This window comes from Protopterus annectens, chromosome 1.part1 (assembly GCF_019279795.1).
Source record: "Protopterus annectens isolate FY-2018-M chromosome 1.part1, PAN1.0, whole genome shotgun sequence".
Classification (NCBI taxonomy): Eukaryota; Metazoa; Chordata; order Ceratodontiformes; family Protopteridae; genus Protopterus; species Protopterus annectens.
The window spans coordinates 458,170,287-458,190,325 of record NC_056726.1 but is presented as its reverse complement, the minus strand read 5'-3'; the positions used below and the strand labels follow the sequence as shown (position 1 = coordinate 458,190,325).

At 40.3% G+C, this 20,039-nt stretch overlaps 1 protein-coding gene across 1 annotated transcript in view; it reads left to right on the top strand.

Annotated features, from left to right (window-relative positions):
• The window catches only part of CAPN9 (calpain 9), a 626,364-nt gene that overhangs the window by 497,029 nt on the left and 109,296 nt on the right, over positions 1–20,039 (top strand). The window contains exon 16 of the mRNA XM_044076034.1: positions 12,482–12,550. Within this exon, the coding sequence (XP_043931969.1) occupies positions 12,482–12,550 (69 nt within the window). The remainder of the gene's footprint in view (positions 1–12,481; positions 12,551–20,039) is intronic.

Sequence of the window (20,039 nt, the reverse complement as noted above, 5' to 3'; positions counted from 1 at the left end):
ATTCTGCAAGTGTTTTTTATGACTTACTATGACACACCTACAGTAAGCATTCAACTCTCCAGTGGGTTGCAGCCTTCCATTTGAGACCACAGTTTTAGGTTCTCTGAGCAAAGAGTTAATACAGTTGTAATAAGATGCCCCCACTTTTCTTTGCCTAGGACATCTCCATTTCCTGGAAACACAGTGTCCAGGACATCATCAACTCCTTTTTCCCTTTTTACATGACATTGGGGTGTTGTGTCAGCTATCAGTCCTCTCTGTTTAGAGCTGGTCTCCTACTATCTTTGACAGTCATGCTGTATTTGTCTAAGGTCTTCTGTCATGCAGTCCATCCATCTCCTGACTGGACATCTCCATCTTCTCTTGCCTTCTTCCTGCCTGTCTCAAATCTGCTTTACCAAATCATCTTCTGCTTTTCCATACATGTGACCAGACCACTGTAATCTGTTTTTCTTGACTTTCTCTGTAACTGGGGCTACTTTGGTTTCTGCTTTGATAACCTTATTTTTTCATCTGTTCCATGGTGGCAATTCTAATACCCTTCTCAAGCACATTATCTTCATCATCATAAGCTTCCTCAGCTGCTCTGCCTTTACTTCCCAGATGTCTGTACCAACAGAAGTACTGTTTTGTACACCTTACTTTTCAATTTCATCTGTCACACATTACTCCTGAGATTTTGCGCTGTTTAACTGTAGTGTCTCTGATTCTGACTTTGACCTCCTCATTCAGATTTCTCTTATCGTTTACCACACCTCCCACTGACTTAAAACTGTTAACTCAGTTCACTATTTTCCCTTTTATTTTAAGTTTCCTCTAGATATCTTGTCTTATTCTTTCTTCAAGTCTAGGAATACCCAGTTGGGCTATTGCTTCATGTCTATTTTTTCCCTCTATCTGTCCAAATCCAAATATTGGGTTTGTTGTACTACACCATGATCTGAATTCAAATTGCTTATCTCCCATCTTACCTTCTATGTGTTTAGGAAGCACCCTTTCCAGACCTTTCATGCAATGTGATAGGAGTTTGATTCCTCTGTACTGCCCAGAGTTGTGGATGTCCCTTTTATTCTCATATTCTGACACTAGTATGCTTATTCTCCAGTCATCTGGAATATGCCTTTTTCTCCACACAAGTACCATCAGGAGCCATTTCTCCCCTGTCTCACCCAACATCTTGACACATTTGCCATGATTCATCCGAACTTTGTGCTTTGCCTGAATTCATTTTCCTTACTGCTGTTCTTACTTCTTCTTGGGTGGGCTCCTCTTCTTCTTCCATCATAGGCTGTGTCTGGGGCAGAACAGTTTCTGTGAGGTTCTCTTTATTCAGAATTAATGCTGCTGGATGTACTCCTTCTATCTGCCTTTGATGAACTGTGGACTAGAGAGCAGTTTGTTGCTGACATCCCTTACGAAGGTTATCTAACTATCTTCTTTATCTTTCTGTCTTTGCTTAGCAACCTTTGAGCCATCTCTGTCCTGTTGCCCACAACTCCATTTATGAGTGAGTTTAAGGTGGAAACACTCAGCATGTTTTTGGGAGGAACTCCACAGAGACCCAGGGAGAACGTGCAAGCTCCATACAGGCATTGGTCAGACATCAGGCTTAAACATTGTACCTTGTGCATGGGAGGCAAAGACAGTAACCATTATGCTAGCTGGTCTCTAAACACTCACACCTCATACTACAGTACACTTAAAGCACCTTATACATATTTAAAGAGAGAGTACACATTTTCTAGACAAAACATTACATTATCCCCTTTCCCAGCAGAGAGTGGGATGTAGGATTTGAACAATGCATCAAAGTATCTAGCAAGGCTTGTGAATTACTGTATACTGAAATGGCTGGTGGATGAGACCCACTGGCATACCTTTGTATTCATAGTTTCATAGTTTCATAGTATAGTACTAGGCTATCTGCCCTGGGGCATTTGTAAGCCTAGCCATAGTGATGTGGCTTTTGCCACCCCATGAAATGGTACAAAAATGTACAGAATAAATCTAGAATACTGTGCCTCTGTCTAGTAGTGACACAATGAAGGTCCCCTTATATAATAGAATTAGTTTACTGTGCCCCTGTCTAGCAGTGACACAGATGTGACCCCTGGGGTAAACTTACGATCTCCCATCCACTCATCAAGATTTCTCTTGAAGAGAGTCAGTGAGGGGCTCTGCCTAATACAAACTGGGATCCTGTTCCAAAGCATGGGAAGCCTCTGGGTTATGACTCTATCCCTCCAGCATGTCCTATTCATACTTGTGCTGAGGTTTAAGTCTTTAGCTCTTGTGGCCCTGATGGATTTGGATTTTTTGAGGTGGAGCATGTCCATCAGATCCTGATTGGACATGGCCTTGTACATCAGGCAGAGATCACCTCTGAGCAGGTGGTATGCTACTGAATAGAGCTGAAGTTTCTTTAGTCTGGCAGAATAAGACATATGTTGGAGACCCTTGATCCTTTTGGTGAGGTACTTTTGTGGTCTCTCCAGCTGTTGCAAATGCCGGGTGAGGTACATACCAAATGGGGCATTGTACTCAATCATGGGTCTGATGAGGGAGGAATATAGGGGTACAATGACATCCTTGGATCTGGATGTGAATCCCTTCATGATGAGGTGTGCAAGGTAGAATGTTTTTCTAACCACTTTGGCAACGTGGGTGTCAAATGAGAGGTCACTGTCTACTTGGGTCCCTAGGTCTCTGATTACTTTTTCCGTACTCAGTGGGTTGCTGTCTATGTGATAATTTGTGGGTACTTTGTTTTTTCCAAAATGGATGACTATACATTTTTTGGCATTTAGTTTAAGGCCGTGACTACAGCACCAGTTGTCCGTTTCAGTGAGGCCTTTTTGTAGGATGTGTGTGTCTGCTGGTGTATCGACTATGGCGCCTAGTTTGCAGTCATCTGTGAACTTTGTCAGCCACAGCTCTCCCATGTTTGCTTTAACATCTGAGAAATAAATGCCAAACAAGAGGGGTCCCAGGACAGATCCCTGTGGGACATCACTTGTGACTGGCTTTGAGTCTGACATTGCTCCAGCGATTTTAACTTTATGGGTTCTGACCTTTAGCCAGTTTGCAACCCATCTAGTGACATAAGGGTTTACTTTTAAGCTGTTTAGCTTATCTATGATGCCTGAGTGGGGTATTGTGTCGAAGGCCTTAGCCAAGTCCAGGTATGCTGTATGGACTGCTTTGCCCTCATCAATGGCTCTAGTGACTGTTTCGAAAAAGTCAACCAGGTTTAAAAGGCAGGATCTGCCCTTTACAAAGCCAAACTGGGTGGGGTCAAGTGTCTGTAGGTCCCCTATGTCTCTATTTATGAGTTCCATAATGATTCTTATCATAGCTTTGCAGGACCAGGCTAGTTAAGCTTATGGGGCGGTAGTTTCCAGGGTCTGTAGAGGCACCCCCCTTGTGGAGTGGGACCACTGTTGCTGTACGCCAGTGTTCAGGTACATATCCCGAAGTAAGGCTAAGGTTAAATAGCATTTTTATGTGTGGGTTTAGCTCCACTTGGAGTTCACGTAACACGCACCCCGGGATACCGTCAGGTCCCATTGATGCTGTGTTTTTTGCTTTGTTTAGGGCGGTTCTCACTTGGACATCTGAGATGACAGGGAGATTACATTCAGCTGGGATAAGTATTTCTTCTTTTGGGGGTGAAGGAGGGGAGAAATTTGTACTGAACCTGTCAACTAGAATGTTAGCAATATCTGTGGGTTCAGTGTATTTTTTGTTGTTGTGAACCAACTCTGAGCATATCTGAGGGTTTCCGCCCAGGTTTCTAACATAGCTGAAGAAGGCTTTGTGGTTATCTTTAGTGTCCTTAGCGATTTTTCTCTCAAAGTTTGCCTTGGATGTTTTTATGAGAGAATGTAGTTTTCTGCTAATGTTGATCAGAGATGTCTTCCCTTCATGGGATTTCGCTCTGATGTGCAGTAGCTTCCTTCTTTTGTTATTGCCTACTTAACCATTGCAAATGGACATGATCTGTTACAAAAGTGAAGTTCCTGCCTAACAAATAGTATTTCAAGGCATAGAAATCCAACTTTATTGCTAGGCACTCTTTTTCAGTAGCCAAGTATCTTCTTTCTTAATTACTGTTTCCTACTGAAATAGCACACAAAGTGTTCCACACCTTGAATATCTTGGGGGTAGCAAGGCCCCCAAACCTATCTCTGTTACATTGGTATATAAGGCAAACTCTTTAAGAAAATCAGGAGTTATCACCAAAGGGTCAGGCCTTAGGATTAATTTTAGATCTTTAAATGCTCTGTCTGCCTCAAGAAATGATTAAACTCTGATGGGAGCTTTCCCTCTTGTGATCTTGTCAAAGGATAAGGAATAGTCACAAAGTTAGGGACAAATATACATATACTTTCTGTAGGACAAAGCTAGATCAAGAAGTGCTTTCACTTGTCTCTTATTACATGTCAAAGACTTTTTTTAATGGACTGCACGTTTTCTAGTTATAGTCTTACCACCCCCTTCCTATAATATACCCTAAATAGTGGCTGCATCTTAGTATTTGCAGTCAAATCTGTCCATCTTATAGATTCTAACATGGCCTGCTAGTTAAGTGAGATTCCCAGTCCTCCGAATGAACCTGCCATTCAGATATACAGCAGCATGTCATGACTGGGGCTTTACTATTTTGTCTATCAACCTCTAAAAGGTGGCAGGGATCCATATAGGCCAAATGGCAATTTTCTTAATATTGAAATTGACAATTGGGGCTTATAAAGGCTGTTTTTGAGTGTGGATAGAAGGCAGTGGGAATATGTGCTTTTTCTCAGTATCCCTTAGTCTTGTGAGGTATCTAACCTCCCTAAATTCACAATAAACTCATCAATTCTGGGCACGGGATAATTATCAAACTTTAAAATATTATTCAGCTTCCTAAAGTCATTACAAACATTACTACTTCCATGAGCTTAGGATTAGCAGTACTGTTCTGCTCCAGTCACTCCATGACTTTTCTGTCATGCCTAGTTTGAGTATTTTGAACTTCTTCCCTTATTGTTTTTTTAACTCATACTCTGTAAGGTCTCAAGTCTAGGGTTGTCTCTGTATTATGTGTATTTGTTTAGTTCTCCCAATCATCTCTGATAATATCCCATTATTTCTAACCAAAATTTGTTTCACCTCCTGCTTTTGTACTTCCAACAAGGATTCCTGTGCCTGAACTTTAGGCATAGATGTTCTGATCTCACTTGTATGAATTTTATTTTGTAAGTTCACTGCAAAAGTCTCTACTGATTTCCATTACTGTGATATGTTTGCTGTGTCTTTCTCTTTCCTGGCTGTCTAACCTTGTAAGTAATTTCATTTATTCTTTTTGTCACCATAATGAGCCTACCATTTGACCAGAAATGTGTTTGCTATGGAAGGTACTATAACTAGTACCTTATCTCCTGGGTTAAATTCTCCAAAATGGGCATTCTCATTATAAACCTACTGCTGCATTTCCTGGGCACTCTCCTTATGCTTTCTTACTATGAGTATTACTAGCTTAATCTATCCTGCAAACTAACATATTGTTGTATTACACTTTTAAATGGACCCTTTTCCTCTTCCCAAGTGTCCTTAGCAATGTCAAGCAACCTTCTTGGATGTCTGCCATACAGAAGTTCAAACAGAGTAAACCCATTTGAAGTTTGTGGCACCTCACTAATTGCAAACAATAAGTACAGTAACAACTGGTCCCAGTTTTTATCAGCTGTATCAGTAACTGTTCTCATCATGGACCTGAGTGCTTTATTAAACCACTCTGCTACTCCATTAGTCTTTGTATGGTAGGCTGAGGTATTCAGCTGTAAGGCTTTAAAGTCCTGGCACAACTGATGCAGTACCATTGACATCAAGGGAATACTTTGTTCATTAAATATCTCATTAGGAATACCCACTCTGGAAAATAACAGTATCAGTTCCCTGGCAATAGCCTTATTATTAGCTTCACATTGTGGCACTGCTTCTGCAAATTTCGTAGCATAGTCGATCATAACTAGTATGTACTGATACCCATTGATCAGTTTTACTAATGGCCCTTCAAAGTCCATAGCAATACATTGAAAATGCATGATGGGGGTACAATTTTCTAGCATTCTGGACAAGAACCACAGAATTTCTCTATATCTTTCATTATGGGTGGCCAGTAAAATTAAGCTAACACCCTTGCCTTATTTTTGTCCATGCCTGGTGTCCTCCTAACATGTGACCATGGACTAGCTTCATTACTATTGTCCTATAAAGTATCAATGCTAGTAACTGAAGCATAATTTATTGCCCTTCTTCTTACTCTATATAAGTGTTCATCTTTTAACTCAAAAATAGCAATAAGAAGTACTGGGAACATCCTGTTCACTTTATTCTCATACAGTCTTAGTTATATTCTCTCTCTTGCTCTACTGAAAGTATTATATCTTCATTGTGCTTTTTTATAGTTTATGTGGTTTGCCTGTAAGTTCACTAACTCATGTTTACTTTCTTCAGTAACTTGGCTCAGGGTTGAAAATTTAGTTTGTTTCTCCCAAATGACTGATACTGTAGCTTCTTTTATATATTTTCCTGCAAAGGCTAGATCTGAACAAAGATTGCCTTTTGCTTTATTGTCTCTGCTATCAGTAACAACCTCTTGAATGCTCTCTTTTATGTTGCTTTCTCTACCTTATTGGAAATAGATGCCATATTCTAACTTTCTGTTCCATACCTGTGCTGCCCTTGACTATAAAGAGCACATCAGGACAAAATGTATTATCAGTTTAACTTATTTCCTGTTGTTCACAGTCTTCTTTCACTTGTATTCCCTCTTTACAATAGCAGAAATGGGCTCAGAACTCTGTATTCATCTGTTTTTCTCACTTCCTGCACTTACTTTATTCTGAAAGTCCTCTGTAAAGTGCCTTTTTTTCTATTTTAATTATCTTTTTGTAAGTTTCTGCATCTATTCTAGCTTGAACTGATTTTTATTTCATAGTTTTCTATCAGTTCATCTTCATGTCCTATAGTGAGTTCTGGTTTTCTCTTGCTTTGTCACTGGGATATGTTTCTAATAACAGACAACTCTATTTTGCTGTCTAACAACAATAAAACTCTGGATCTTTTTGACATTTCTATATAAACTCCATTCTTCTGGTTTTGATACAGAATGTCTGTATGAGTGTCACTGTTTTTCTTTTCCTGCCTAACTTTTTATTCTTTATAGGTGTATCAAAGCTGCCGATGTGCCTCTTTTCATGAAATTATCCTACCACTATCTATCCATGGATTCTCCCTCCTCCAATATTTTTATAGTGCTTTAAAGGGGGAAAACATTTCCTAATATTGCATTATGACTTAAATCAGGGGTTACTGCCATAGGATGCAACAGATTCCAAAGAACTGTTTTAATTTTACAATTGTAAGGTGGATACTCTTTTCTTTCACCATGAATGCATATTGCATCTACTTTTTGATTATTGTTAATCTTATGTTTATACACCAGGGAACTCTTCATTGGAATCATAGGTAAATTCATGGCAATTGACCATTGTCAATTCTCACGTTAAACCTTACCTTCCCTCTCAAGAAGGGTTAAGCCAGTCCATTAACAATGGAAACCAAGCTTTAAGTATCTAGCAGGTCTTGAACCTCCGTTTCTTCTGAAATACAGTACAGTTGACTAGCTTATTTGTAACACAGTGATATAGGACTGACTCAGTTATCCTAGATGTTATAACAACTTCAGTGAAAGGATTCATTTCAGCCAGCTGCTGTTCTTTAGTATTAGTAGGACTGAACATAGCAATGAGACCTCTCTTCCCACATTTGTAGCAAATTAACAGAATATGTGTTGTTTTGTTTTGTTTCGCAAAAGAAGGCATATTCCCTACTACAGTTGTAGAAGTAGAAAATTCATTTTAAGCACCATGTCATTAACTGGTAAGCATTCTTCTAAAGTTACTTGCTTATCAGATTTCTTAGAATCACTTTGCAGCACCTGTTTTGTTATATTTCTTTGCAAAACAATTAAACTTTTCTACTGCCAAACCTGCTAACATTTTACTTTACTGTTGCTATGACGTTCAAGCCAAAACTTTAAAATATGGCTTAAGTCATTCATCTGTGTGCTTATGTACTTATATGCTTATCTACATTAAAATTCCAGCTAAGATATTTCATTACTTGTACTTCAGGAATCATGCCAGCCTTAACAAAAAGTTTTTTCTTCAGTTTGTCACAGTCCATGCAATTAGGTCATTGCACGTCCATGTCAGTTTATATTTCCATGTCTCTCCTGTCACCTAGAATGTTAACATTTTTCCCAGTCTGCTCCCTTCCAGTTCTTATGGCAGCATAGTGCTCAAATGCCACCAAACATGGCTCCAGATTGTCCTCCCTAGTTATTTTATTCATAGGTGGCACAGTCATGGGGTTTGCAGCTATGCTGGCTAACACAGATAGATACTGGTGTAGGTGCACCACATTTTAATTAGCCCCGTCTTTGCTTCCACAATTTTTCCAGTAATTTCCCCATGGCTGTGGTCAGCTCTAACCATAACTGGAACAGAGCAGTCACAGTGCTATAGAGAATTAGCAGCCCAATATATATGGTTTGCACTTGATGGCAGAGATACTGTGAGGAGATAAAAGTTAGCAACTTTCTTGTCAACTCCCAGTAAACATGCCACCAGTGTCAGTCCATGGAGACTCCAGAGGCAAGACTTACATAAAAAATAGAAATGTTATTGTCATGAGTCAAAAGAAAAACAAATTCATAGCCCAACTTGCTTTACATTTCTAAGCAAGATTCATAGCACCTTGGGTTGTTTTTACCCAAGATTCACAGTCCACACAGTAGGCTGTCTTCAAAATGAAAGTCCTAGGCTGCAAACTTCCCATAGGCCCAGCTTCCAGTTCTGTCATTAAGTACTTTCACAACATACTCCCTCAAGGGATTGTGCCACTCCTACTTCTGGATCTTCCTTCAAGTGATCTTCCAGATCTGCTGCTTTCAAGCAGCATTCTTATATACAACCTGATTGCCTATTAAAGTCTTGTTCTCTAGTTAACTACTGTTAAGAATAGACACATGCTCTATACTGCAGTAGACTTAAAAAAGTATGTTACACATTTTTACATTTTAAAGCCAAATTGTACATTGTGCCATTTCAGTCTCTGTTACTGTTATGTACAAAACAAATACAAGCATGTCTGAGTTTTATTTTACTTGATGCTGTGTTTTTATATTCTTTCTTCTCATTTCTGGTCAAGATTTTTTTTTGCCACAGGTTGTCCCCACTGCTTGCTGATCACCACCACCCCACCTCACCAGGACATTCAGAACACTTGTTTCCCATGATCTGGACAAGGTTCAGCTAGGAGAGGTCATCATTAAGGCAGCCATTGGGGTAGTTTGTAGTTTTCTGCTTTTTGCTCTAACATCTCTGTGCACATTTGGACAGCCTGAGGGAAGGGGATATGCAGTGGGCTGACTGTTAAGGATTTACACCCCTCACTTCTGCAATGGACATTTCCATCTTATAGCCCCATCCACCAACCCAGAAGTACAGGTAGTAGTTTCCCATGCTCTAGCAAAGAAATTACATCTGCCAATGTGCCATCTAGTGCATGTAATCCTCCCATACCCACCCTGGGAGAGACCAGCAGGCCAGGTCCCTTCAATTCTGTCTTTCCCTGTCTGGCTTCTCCAGTACCAGGATCTCTAACTGAACACTGGTCAACTGAGTCAGTTAGGGCTCTATCACTTTGTGTCACTGAGCCAGTCTCCATTCAAGATTTATTACTGTAAATGGATACAAGCATATTTAGTACTGTTTCATCTGACTGATAGCTTAATTATTTATTAGGACTTTTTTCTTATTAGAACTTATATCTTAAATATTGTTATTGTCAATTTAGGATTAGTAAAGCTTCCTTTTTTAAGTGTTTGATCCCAGACACTGTTCAATGGTAAATTGTCAAATATACATGTATACAAAACAGATATAATAAACAATACTGACACTGGAAAACTAACAACAGAAATTAGCTGCAATAGATGTTTATGGATGTGGTGAGAGAGGACATGCAGGTGGTTGGTGTGAAAGAGCAATATGCAGAGGACAGGAAGAAATGGAAACAGATGATCCACTGTGGCGACCCCTAACGGAACAGCCGAAAGAGAAGATAATGAATGCAAACAACAGAGAATAACAACAAAAGCATGTATGATTTCATAATTAGAGCCAAATAGTGGATTCCCAGAAAAAAAAAACTTAAGGTTTAAATGTATTCTGCTGAGGACAGAGATGTCAGTACTCTCCTGAATAGAAAGTATTTCAGGGATGCGTCAAAGGAGGACTTGAAGATCCATAGCTGAAGTTATTAGTGTTAGCAATATTGTTCTTTTGTTTTATATAGAATATACAATGACTGGCCATTAACACTCAAAATTAAGCACACTGATTGGTCAGCACAGCCAGCATACAGATTGTAAATTGAGAATATACCCTCAGGAAAAGTCCGGCCACTGAAGTGTCATTGAGCAGCAGTGCATTCCTATCACTGTATAGAAAAGAAGAAGCAAAAACACTTAAAGTAAAGACAATATCTTTCACATTTGCAACTTGTTTGTAAGGTTCTAAGAAGCTGCGATGTTCTGCAACCAACAATAATGAGGTATGTTCAAAAAAAAAATCGAAAATATACCTAATCCTTCTTGTATGAAGAACATCGCAGCTGACACAATGTCTTATGGACAACTTCTACTTGTAAAAGTAAGAGTATGAAACTTGTGATCCGGACAGTTTACAAGAACAAGAGACAGGACAGAAATAAAAGGCAAATTAGGTACATTTCTTTACTTTGGCATAACGTACCTGATTTTCATTGTATTTCTGTCCTGTCTCTCTCATACCTCTAAGATGTCCGCATTGCAAACTGTTTTTTCTTTAAAAAAAAAACAATTAAAGAAGCAACAGAGATCTTCCTTTCTCCATTGCTTTCTTGCCAAAGCACGGATGTACTGTGTAAGCATGGGAATGAAAGTCGCATACACATGCACAGAATACATCCCTAGACACAAAATTAAAGCAGAACACCACAACACCTTATACAATGACATTATTTAAGCAAAGCAATTTTTTTTTTTCTTAAATAATGTCATTGTATAATAGCAATAACCCACAGCTGGGTGTGGATAATGCTGGATTTACTCATGGTTGGTTTTGTTTGATTACTCGGCCTTCACCCTCCTGACCAAACCACACCAACCATGGGTAAATCCAGTATTACCCACACCTAGCTGTGGGTTATTGCTACATTATACAACGACCCCCCCCATTAATATTCCAAAATGTGCACGCTGATTGGTCAGCATGCACGTTGTAAATCAAAGACTTATACTAATGGAAAAAGGTCCGTTGCTTTTTAGAAACTGTCTCACTATGTTAAAGGAGTTTAACATAGCAAGACAGCTTTAAAAAAAGTAACGGAGATCTTCCTTTCTCCGTTGCTTTTTTTAAAGCTGTCTCGCTATGTTAAATGGGTTTAACATAGAGAGACAGCTTTAAAAAAAGCAACGGAGATTCACTGTTGCTTTTTTTAAAGCTGTCTCACTATGTTAAACTCCTTTAACATAGCGAGGCACTTTGTAAAAAGCAACGGAGATCTTGCTTTCTCCTTTGCTTCTACCCACAGCTCTGATGTAATGCATAAGCATACCCATGCGCAGTACATCAGAACTGCCGCAGAATACCAGACAGCTGCAGAAGGGCAGCATGGAAGCATTATACAATGCCATTATTTAAGAAAAGTAAGTATTTTTTTTCTTAAATAATGTCATTGTATAATAGCAATAACCCACTTGTGGGTGCGGGTAATGCTGGATTTACCCATGGTTGTCTTTGTTTGGCCACTCGGGCTTCGCCCTCATGACCAAACCACATCAACCGTGGGTAAATCCAGCATTACCCACACCCAGGCATGAGTTATTGCTTAAATATAACTTATTTAGAATGTGTCACTGTTTCTCTCAAAAAATTTTTATTTTTTAAATACAGTTGAATAAATTCCATAGTATTTGTATATAACATCTTAAATAACTGTACACTGTTTACATCAGCCTGACACTGTAACAGAGCTCAATATATACAATTACTTTATAGGTATAACAAGCCAGTTATCAGAGTATATCTGTTCAGTTATTGTAAAGTGTCAATCAATGAAGACTGTGTCACTGATTGTAAGCATTCCTCTACAGAATGTTAGGGGAAGAAGGTATGTTCCATGGTTGACTGCTGACTGCTTTGGAATTCTGAATATGACTTGAGTTGTAAGCCATTCACACAGTAAATGTTAAGGAATACAACAACAAACATCCAGATGCTCTTTGGTTTTATTGCTACGTTGAATATCACACACGATTGTGCTTTCATTGTTTCTGACATTTCACCTACTTGTATTGTTTCTTAACTTCTAAACTGTATTTTAGACTGATGGGACTGGAAAGCTTGGGTTTTCAGAGTTCAAAATATTCTGGGAAAAACTAAAAAAATGGAAGGTATGGTATGACATTATTTTCTTTTACAAACGTTGAAGCATTCTAACTGGTTGTAAAGGGTTTACTTCTTACACGTTAAAAAAACAGCAAAATGAACTTTGTTAATAATGAAAAGAAAGTTGTTTTTGTCATCATTACAATGTATATATTTTGCACACATTCAGTATATGAAAGAACATATTGTCATATCTCTAGTTCTACATCCCTTAAAGTTGTATTAGAAATTACACAATAACACTCACTGTTATTCAAAAATGGGCATACTGATTGGGCATCACAGTCAGTGTGCCCATTGTAAAGAAATAAAGTCTGGTTGCTTAACTATTGTTGAGCTGCTGGATTTTTGTTAAGATATACTAAAAAAAGATATTCAAATATTTTAAGAGGGAGAGTGGAAAATATGAGAAAAAATCTGGATACTCTGCAAAAATCTGGATAGTTAAAAGGTACAGTTCTGCTAACGTCAAAGATTGCAATGCTTTCACCTTAGCTGTCAAATGTCCAGACTTCAACAGAATGTCCTTCAGTCTCCTCGTATGTTTACCCTGTCCTTCATTATTCTGGCAATGCTGCCACACTTTTGCAATGTATAAATAATTAAAAAAGAGAGAGGGGAGAGAGAGGCAAACTAATAGCGGTATGCTCTCTTCTATGCAAGCTCTTTATTACTTGTACTATACTGACGTGCTGTGTACGTACGCAAATGTACATACTGTATGCATGCGCAGTACATCAGTAAATCAGAAAGCCAGCAGAAGTACACTAAAGTGCCATTATATAAAGATATTATTTAAGAAAGGTAAGCAAGTTCTTTCTTAAATGTCATTGTACAATAGCAAAAACCCACTCCTGGATGTGGGTATTGTAGATTTTACCCACACCCAGTCATGGGTTATTGCTAAATTCTAGAATGGTAAAGTACAGTTGTGTACACCTACCATAAATGTAGATGTTCGAGTGTCTTCACTGTTGCAGTCATAACTGTAGGGAGCTCCTGCCGGCAGGCAGCCCGAGGTCGGCCAGAATCCCAAAATCTGGGTCCGGCGTCGGCTGTACAAGCCAGTACCCTGACGTCAGTACGCTCTGGTACATAGCCCTCAGCCGACGCCATCTTCTCCAGCCTTTCTTGCCCTAGATGTCAGAAGTCCCCAATAAATCATAAATGAATCTCACTAGGAAACACAAATACACCACAAAAAAGAGAAAAAGAGGGGATAGGAGGGAGGGAAACACCGACTGCAACAGTGAAGACACTCGAACATCTACATTTATGGTAGGTGTACACAACTGTACTATGTTCATCGTGTTTCACTGTTGCAGTCATAACTGTAGGGTGGAATCCCAAAGCAGTGAAAAAAGGGGGGAGGTTTAGACAAAAGAAGGGGCAGCAAGAAGACCCTGCAAAACAGCAGAGGCAAAGCCTGCCCTGGTCTTAGAATACAAAGGGAGATTGTAGTGCTTGGAAAAAGTATGCACAGAACTCCAAGTGGCAGCTTCCAAGATATCCTTGGTAGGAACTCCCTGAGAAAAGCTGTAGAAGTAGCAGCTGCTCTAGTAGAATGACTTCTCACAGTACCTGGAAATTGTTTCCCATGATGAGTGTAACAAAACCTTATTCCATAAGAAATCCATTTGGAAATAGTTTGTTTGGAAATAGCCTTTCCAAGAGAACTGGAGGCAAAAGAAACAAACAATTGGTTAGATTTTCTGAACTCTTTAGTCTTGTCCAAATAAAATCGTAACTGTCTGTGCACGTCCAAGGAATGAAAAATCCTTTCCCCTTTATTCTGAGGATTAGGAAAGAGGGTAGGAAGGTGAATTGTTTGATTCAAAGCCACTTTCGAAATAGGCATGAAAGTAGGATTGGTCCTCAAGGATACTCTGTGCTGGTGGAAAATAAGGTATGGTTCCACAGCCATGAGAGCTTGCAACTCTGAGACCCTTCTGGCAGAAGTCAAAGCCAACAAAAGAACTGTCTTCCAAGATAAAAACTTAATATCTGAAGATGCAGCAGACTCAAAAGGAGGCAAAGTAAGTTTTTCTAAAACATAATTAAGATCCCAAGCAGGAACAGGAGGGGTTCTGGGAGGCCTTAAATTCTTAGCCCCTCTCAAGAATTGTCTCACCAAAGGATGAGAAAAAACAGGGGGATCAGTATTGAAATGAGCAGAAATAGCAGAAGCATGAATCTTAATGGAAGAAAAGGAAATTCCATTAGACAAAAGATCGGAAAGGTAAAGCAAAATAGAAGAGAGATCAGGTACCAGAGGGTCCAAGCCTCGGTCCTGCATCCAAATGCAAAATCTCTTCCATTTAGAGGCATAGGATTTCCTAGTGCTAGGTCGTCTAGCTTCCAAAAGAACATCCAAAACTTGTTTGGGAAGGCTAGAAGAGATCAAATTCCTTTGAAGAGCCAAGCTGCCAGACAAAGGGTCTTGAGATTGGAATGTAGCAACTGACCCTGATGCTGGGACAGAAGAGAAGGGTTCAGAGGGAGAATCCAAGGAGGCTCCAAGAACAGGTGCTTTAAAGTTGGGTACCAAAACTGTCGAGGCCAATTTGGAGCAATCAAGATGAGGAACTTGGGTTTGTCCTGTTTTATCTTTAGTAAAATCCGAGGAAGAAGAGGAAGAGGAGGGAAGGCATATCCCGAAAGGTTTCTCCAGCTGAAGGACAGGGCATCCACTTTCCAAGCTGTTTTGTGGAATGACCTGGTGCAAAAGAGAGGCAGCTGATGATTGAGATGGGATGCAAACAGATCTATCTGGGGGCATCCCCAAACTGCAGTAATCCTGTTGAATAAGTTGGTGTCTAGCATCCATTCGTGAGGATCTAAAATGTTCCTGCTCAGGCTGTCTGCTAAGAGATTCTGTTCTCCTGGTATGAATTGGGCCTGGAGATGTAGATTCAGATTTAGAGCTCTGTCCCATAAAGCCATAGCTAGTCTGCAAAGGGGGTAGGAATGAGAACCCCCCTGCTTGTTTATGTACCACATGACTGTGGTGTTGTCTGTGCAAATCAAAAGAGGTCCTGGATGCAAAAGGTTCTTGAAGGCTAGAAGAGCATTTTGAACTGCCAACATTTCCTTCAGATTGATGTGCCAGTGAAGATGATCCTTTGTCCAGGTTCCCTGCTGGCAATTGCCTAGAAAATGTGCTCCCCAAGCATAATCCGAGGCGTCTGTGGTTATGATTTGAGAAGGTTGAGGAAGACGGAAAGGCTTTCCTTCGTTTAACGCACACACCCTGGACCACCAAAGGAACTCCTTCTGGAGGCAGGGGATCAGAGGAATCAGAGTGTCCAGATCGTGGTAATGCTGCGACCATACACTTTTCAGATACCATTGAAGCTTTCTCATATGAAGCCTTGCATTTGGAATCAACAGAATGCAGGAAGCCATGTAGCCCAGTGCCTGCAGGAATTTCCTTGCAGTGAGCTGAGGTAGAGTTGCCAAAGTCTTGAAAATTGAAGCCAGCTGTATTTGTTTTTCTGTAGTGAGGAATGCCCTTTGTAAGGTTGTATTTAAGAGGGCTCCCAGAAATACCATTTGTTGAGAAGGGATCAAATGTGACTTTTTGTGTTCACTGAAAATCCCAGTAGGAGGAGAAGACGTTGAACAAAATCCAGATGTTGAAGTAAAAGATCCTTGCTGTCTGCCTGAATAAGGCAGTCGTCCAAATAGGGGTAAATCTGAATCCCCTGGAGTCTGCAATAAGCCACTACTGGTGCCAGGCACTTGGTAAAGACTCTGGGCGCAGTAGATAAACCAAAGGGCAGTACAGAGAATTGAAAGTGTCTTGAACCTGCCTTGAACCTGAGGAATTTCCTGCATTCCTGCCTGATGGGAATGTGTAAATAAGTTTCCTTTAGATCCAATGTCACCATCCAGGCGTCCTGAGAGAGCATTGGAATCAGCTGCTGCAGAGTAAGCATCTTGAATTTTGGAATTTCCAAAAAGGTGTTTAACACAGAAAGGTCCAGAATAGGTCTCCATGAGCTTTGCTTTCTTGGAACCAGAAACAGTCTTGAATAAAAACCTTTTCCCATCTCTGAGAGTGGAACAGGCTCTATGGCTCTCATGGCCAGAAGAGCATCCACTTGATTTAAGGCCTCTGACCATTGATGTTTTGGCAGATCTGGCCAACCGAAAGCCCTTGGCAAGGTATGAAAGTGGAATTTGTAGCCTTTTAAAATCACGTCCAATACCCATTTGTCCTGGGTAATATGAGTCCAATTTCTGTAAAAAAGAGAACGTTTTCCTCCGAGAGGGGCATCCAGGTAAAGAGGTCCTGTAGCCCAACCGAGAGAGTCATTGAGTTTGCTTCCTTTGAGATTGGGATCTGTCTTCTCCCCTTCTAGGAGAAGAAGCAGTCCATTGTCTCGATCTGTAGGAGGCCTGAGCTTGGCCACGACCTCTGGAGCGTCTATATCTTCCCCTTTGAGGCATGTCAGATGTGGGAAAGGACCAATTTTTGGAGGGCCAATTCCTGGAAAATCTAGGAGGCTGAACTTGCAAGAAATCTTTCACAGTTTGCATAGATTTTGCCTTTTCTTCCATCTTTTAATAACCTCCTCAGCCTTAGATCCAAAAGAACATCATGCTGAACAGGGCATCTAATAATTTAGCCTTAACCTGTTCAGGTAAACTTTGCTCATGAAGCCAAGCATGTCTCCTGATAACAGTACCAGAGGCTGCGGCCCTGCAAGAAGCATCCAAAGCATCAAAACCACAATGCAAGCTATGTTTGTTCAGTTGTTCAGTTGCATGCAATACATCCTGTAGTTCCTTATCTTCTGCACATGCAGGAAGGGAAGCAAGCTTTTGCTTTAAAACAGACAAAAGAAATTGCTGATACTTAAACATATGAAACTGGCAATTTAAAGCCCTAACAGAAAGGGTAGCAGAAGTATATACCTTTTTACCCCACCTGTCTAAGGCACGAGAATCCTTCTCAGAGGGAATAGGATTCTTAGAAGTAGCAACTTTAGCAGCCTTAGAGCCATGAGATATAGTTTCAGGATCTGCAGAAGGATTCTTAAACAAGAACAAATGAGACTCAGGAACCCTATAAAACCTATCAGGCTTAGAGGGAGCAGGAGGCATGGAGTCAGGATTCAAATTAGCCTCGGAAAAAGCATCATCCACAATGTCAAGAACAGGAGGGATAGCCAAAGGCCTATGTTGAGGAAGAATAAGGAATTCTCTAAGCCTCTTTTGGAAGCAGAATAATCCTGACCTTCCCAATGAAAATGTTCCCTCATCTCATGTAAGGTTTCCCCAAAAGAAAAATCTTCAGGTGGAGAGGCAGAGGGCAAGGAGTCCTCAGCATCCGAATCCTCATAAGGAGGAAAAGAATATTCCTGATCAGAGGAAGAGACAGAAGATATAGAAGCCTGGTCAGAGGAATCCATAGGAACATCCTGTCGAGGCCTTTTCTCAGGGGGGGGGGGGGTGAGAACCCCTAATCATAGTAAGCAAATCTTCAGCCATCCTTAACAATTGCTTCTGTGTCCTGGGAGTAGATTCAGAAGTAGCTTGAGCAGGAGCTTTGGACTTAACAGGAGTCTTTGTCTTTGCCTTTGCCTTTGAAATAGTGATGTGAGTAGGCCTGAATACCCCCTCAGAAGCCGGTACCTGCACAGCGGTTCCGGACCCATCCGAGGGAGCGACGTCCGAAGGTCCTGCAGCAGATAAAATAGAAGGCCTTGATGGCTCCCCATGGGAGTCCGTATCGGCCATCGGTTCAGAAGTGGCAGACGACAGGGGCTGCAAAAGCACCTCACTGACGACAGCCGAACCGGACGCTGGCTCCAGCTGCAACGAGTCCTGTTTGGACCTCGGAGGCCTGTCCTTGTCTTTGCGCTTCTTTTGAATTCCGGTAGTATCCGACGACATTCTATAATTGAAGCGCCTGCCAAAGTAATTCAGAGCCCAGTCGTACCTGCGTGTGATAGTACGAGAATTAAACATGGCACAGAACCGACAACAAGAAACACCGTGGTCAGGGCCTAAGCAAGGTAGACAGTAAGAGTGGAAATCTTTATGAGGTATTTGTTTCCCACACGTAATACAATTATTAACTTTTTCTGACATCGGAGGAACAAGAAAAGATTCCCAACGGGTACTTAGCTTTGAGAAGAGAAGTAAGAACTTCGGACCGACAACAACCAAAAACGCTGTTCGAAAATCGCCAACCAACGACTTGCGAGCTGCTTTCCACCGCACGGCAAGAAAGACTGGAGAAGATGGCGTCGGCTGAGGGCTATGTACCAGAGCGTACTGACGTCAGGGTACTGGCTTGTACAGCCGACGCCGGACCCAGACTTTGGGATTCTGGCCGACCTCGGGCTGCCTGCCGGCAGGAGCACCCTACAGTTATGACTGCAACAGTGAAACACGATGAACATCATCATAATTTGTTGCCCCATATGTATCTGGAGAAGACTTGAAAAATCCATGCAAACTGATGAAAAGACAAACAGGAACCAGGGTACAATCCACCACAAGTTTATTTAGCGCTTTTGTTTCAGTAAATGAGAAACTTCTTCAAAATACACCCCAATTACACTACCCAGCCTTTTTATATATGCCATTCAACATTAATTCATTATGTTCCTAATTAACTCTTAAAAAGACACAATCAGTAAAAGACTTAAAATGCAATGAATAGTTCTAGTCTTCCATGCAGTTTTACAAACATAAAATTACAAGACATTGAAGCCCTTATAAAAAATGTTATTAGATAATATTAAAATATTGAATTAAATATATTTTTTACATCATTGTTCATGCCATAAAAAAATTCAGCTTTAAGTCTAAGAATAGAGCTAATGGATATGGAGCTATTTAATCCAGGATGTGTACCTGCATCTGTTTTAAGCTGCCACTTTAATTCCTTGTATTCTAAGTAGTCATTCAGTGGTCCCCCTCTGTCCCCCAAGGTTACTTGGTCAATAATAATAAACTTGAAACCATGCCTTTCGTTATTAGAAACATGTGTAGCTAAGACATTTTTGTTGTCTTTATTTTGAATGTCTCGATGATGCTGACATACTCTAGTTCTAATAACATTGACAGTTTTCCTATGTAGAAACATGGACATTCTGTGCATAGAGCTAGATAAATCACTGCTTTACTGTTACAGTTAAACTTCTGGTATAGAGTGAATCTACCAATGTTAGGGATATAGATAGTATCTGTTTGCATTGGGAGCAATATCCACATCTAGACATGTTTCCTTTTATCCTGTGTCATTACCTCTTTCTATCAAGGTTTTTATATTGGTATCTTTCCTGTATACAATTTTTGGAACTGTTCCTACTATGTTAGTAAATTCTTTGTCAATACCAAAAATTTTCCAGTTGTGCCAAATGATGTCCCTCAGTCCTGTGCATTGGTTATTGTATGTTAAGACAATAGCTTTGTTGTATTCTTGCCTCTCCTGCACATGATCACTCACATTTAAAGTGTGTGCTGTACCTAGTAGAG